The sequence below is a fragment of the Penaeus monodon genome, chromosome 30, assembly GCF_015228065.2.
Source record: "Penaeus monodon isolate SGIC_2016 chromosome 30, NSTDA_Pmon_1, whole genome shotgun sequence".
Lineage (NCBI taxonomy): Eukaryota > Metazoa > Arthropoda > Malacostraca > Decapoda > Penaeidae > Penaeus > Penaeus monodon.
In genome coordinates, this window is record NC_051415.1 from 22,355,099 (window position 1) to 22,356,504 (window position 1,406).

The 1,406-nt window shown below is 41.5% G+C and overlaps 1 protein-coding gene across 1 annotated transcript in view; it reads left to right on the top strand.

The window, feature by feature from the left end:
- The first annotated feature begins 1,256 nt into the window (after positions 1-1,256).
- Positions 1,257-1,406, top strand: part of LOC119592635 (hyaluronan mediated motility receptor-like) — a 12,637-nt gene continuing 12,487 nt past the window's right edge. The window contains 1 exon segment of the mRNA XM_037941532.1: positions 1,257-1,299. Within this exon segment, the coding sequence (XP_037797460.1) occupies positions 1,257-1,299 (43 nt within the window).

Genomic DNA, 1,406 nt, shown 5'->3' on the forward strand with positions numbered 1-1,406 from the left:
GGGTCTACGTACGGGTATACACTTAAAACCACATGGGGTACCTTTTTGTAATTCTAAAACCGCGGTTGACAACGGAACTTTCTCTCACAAAAAAATCGCAAGAGTTTAACTCATGCGGTTAGTATTTGACCACAAACACGATATCTTCGACCCATATTTTCTTCAGACAGAGTGCAACATTTCATTAAGCATCCACGTGGTCGTCCTTGTCCTTCGACGTGAATTCGAACGTGACCGCCAACCCCCAGCCGTCCTTTCGCTAACTCTCAGATGCCCAATTTGTATTTCTGCTGTCCTTCATTTTTTCCCCACCATACAGCGATTAACCATTAAAACTACTACATGTTTCCTCGGTACACTGAAATTATCTCGTTCCTCTTAATATCGCATCGGGAAAAATATAGATGACTTTAAAGCTACTAGCCTGCAGTTGTATTATACACCGTTTTCTTCTGTTAACCAAAAGCGCAGGGATTTCGAAGGGGAGACTACGAATTTATGTGACTGGGGGGGGGGGGTCAGATATGGCTTGATGAGCAATATATAAAACTGAAATGGACACCGCAAGATATAGCTGCTAATGTTTGCATAATAAATTATTATTACAAAAATTGTGTAGAAAGTTTTCATGTTTTTTAGCGTATATGAACCACAAGATATAGATCTTGATACATTTGCTTGCAATGTGGTCAAATCTATTCTCAATAATCAATTAATCATGTGTTGTGTATGTTTATTCCATGAACTGATATGCTTTTAATGTTTTAGTGATTTATTACAAACTGGAATTGCATATTTGCCATTTAATTTTGTTTACGACAATACCGAAACCATTGGCCTCTGTACCACTCTTCATCAAAACTTTAACAAAATAAACCATGATTTATTTCCCTTATTTCCTTTCTGAATATTTTACTAGTTAAATATTACAAGTATTTATCATACCACACTTATTAGGCTGCCCGAGATTTACCAATTTTTTTCCCCCTGCAGTCTTTGAAAGGCAACCGAACGATGTGAATAAACGGACCCAGTTGAACCGCGATCCGCGCGTTGTGATTGGTCGCTGCGATTGGCTTGTGGCTCCTGATTGGTCGCCTCAGATATCCCGTGCTTGCTGATTGGTGGATCGAGTTTAAATCTCCCGCTTGTGATCCTCGAACGTCTCACAACAATCGGAGGACAGCGCGGCGTGACGAGAGGCGACGGGATTTTGACCTTCTTTCGGAAAACCCGGGCCCTAGAGTGTGTGTGCGATGTTTCCTAAGGCCAAGATAAAGAGGTTCAACGAGGAAGTAGGTGAGTCAATCTCTTGAAATCTTGCTAGGGCGGAAGAAACTAGAGAAAAGCGAAGGGAAGTGACCGGAACGCGAGCCTGGGTGCGAGTTGGATTTTAAACCTCGGCT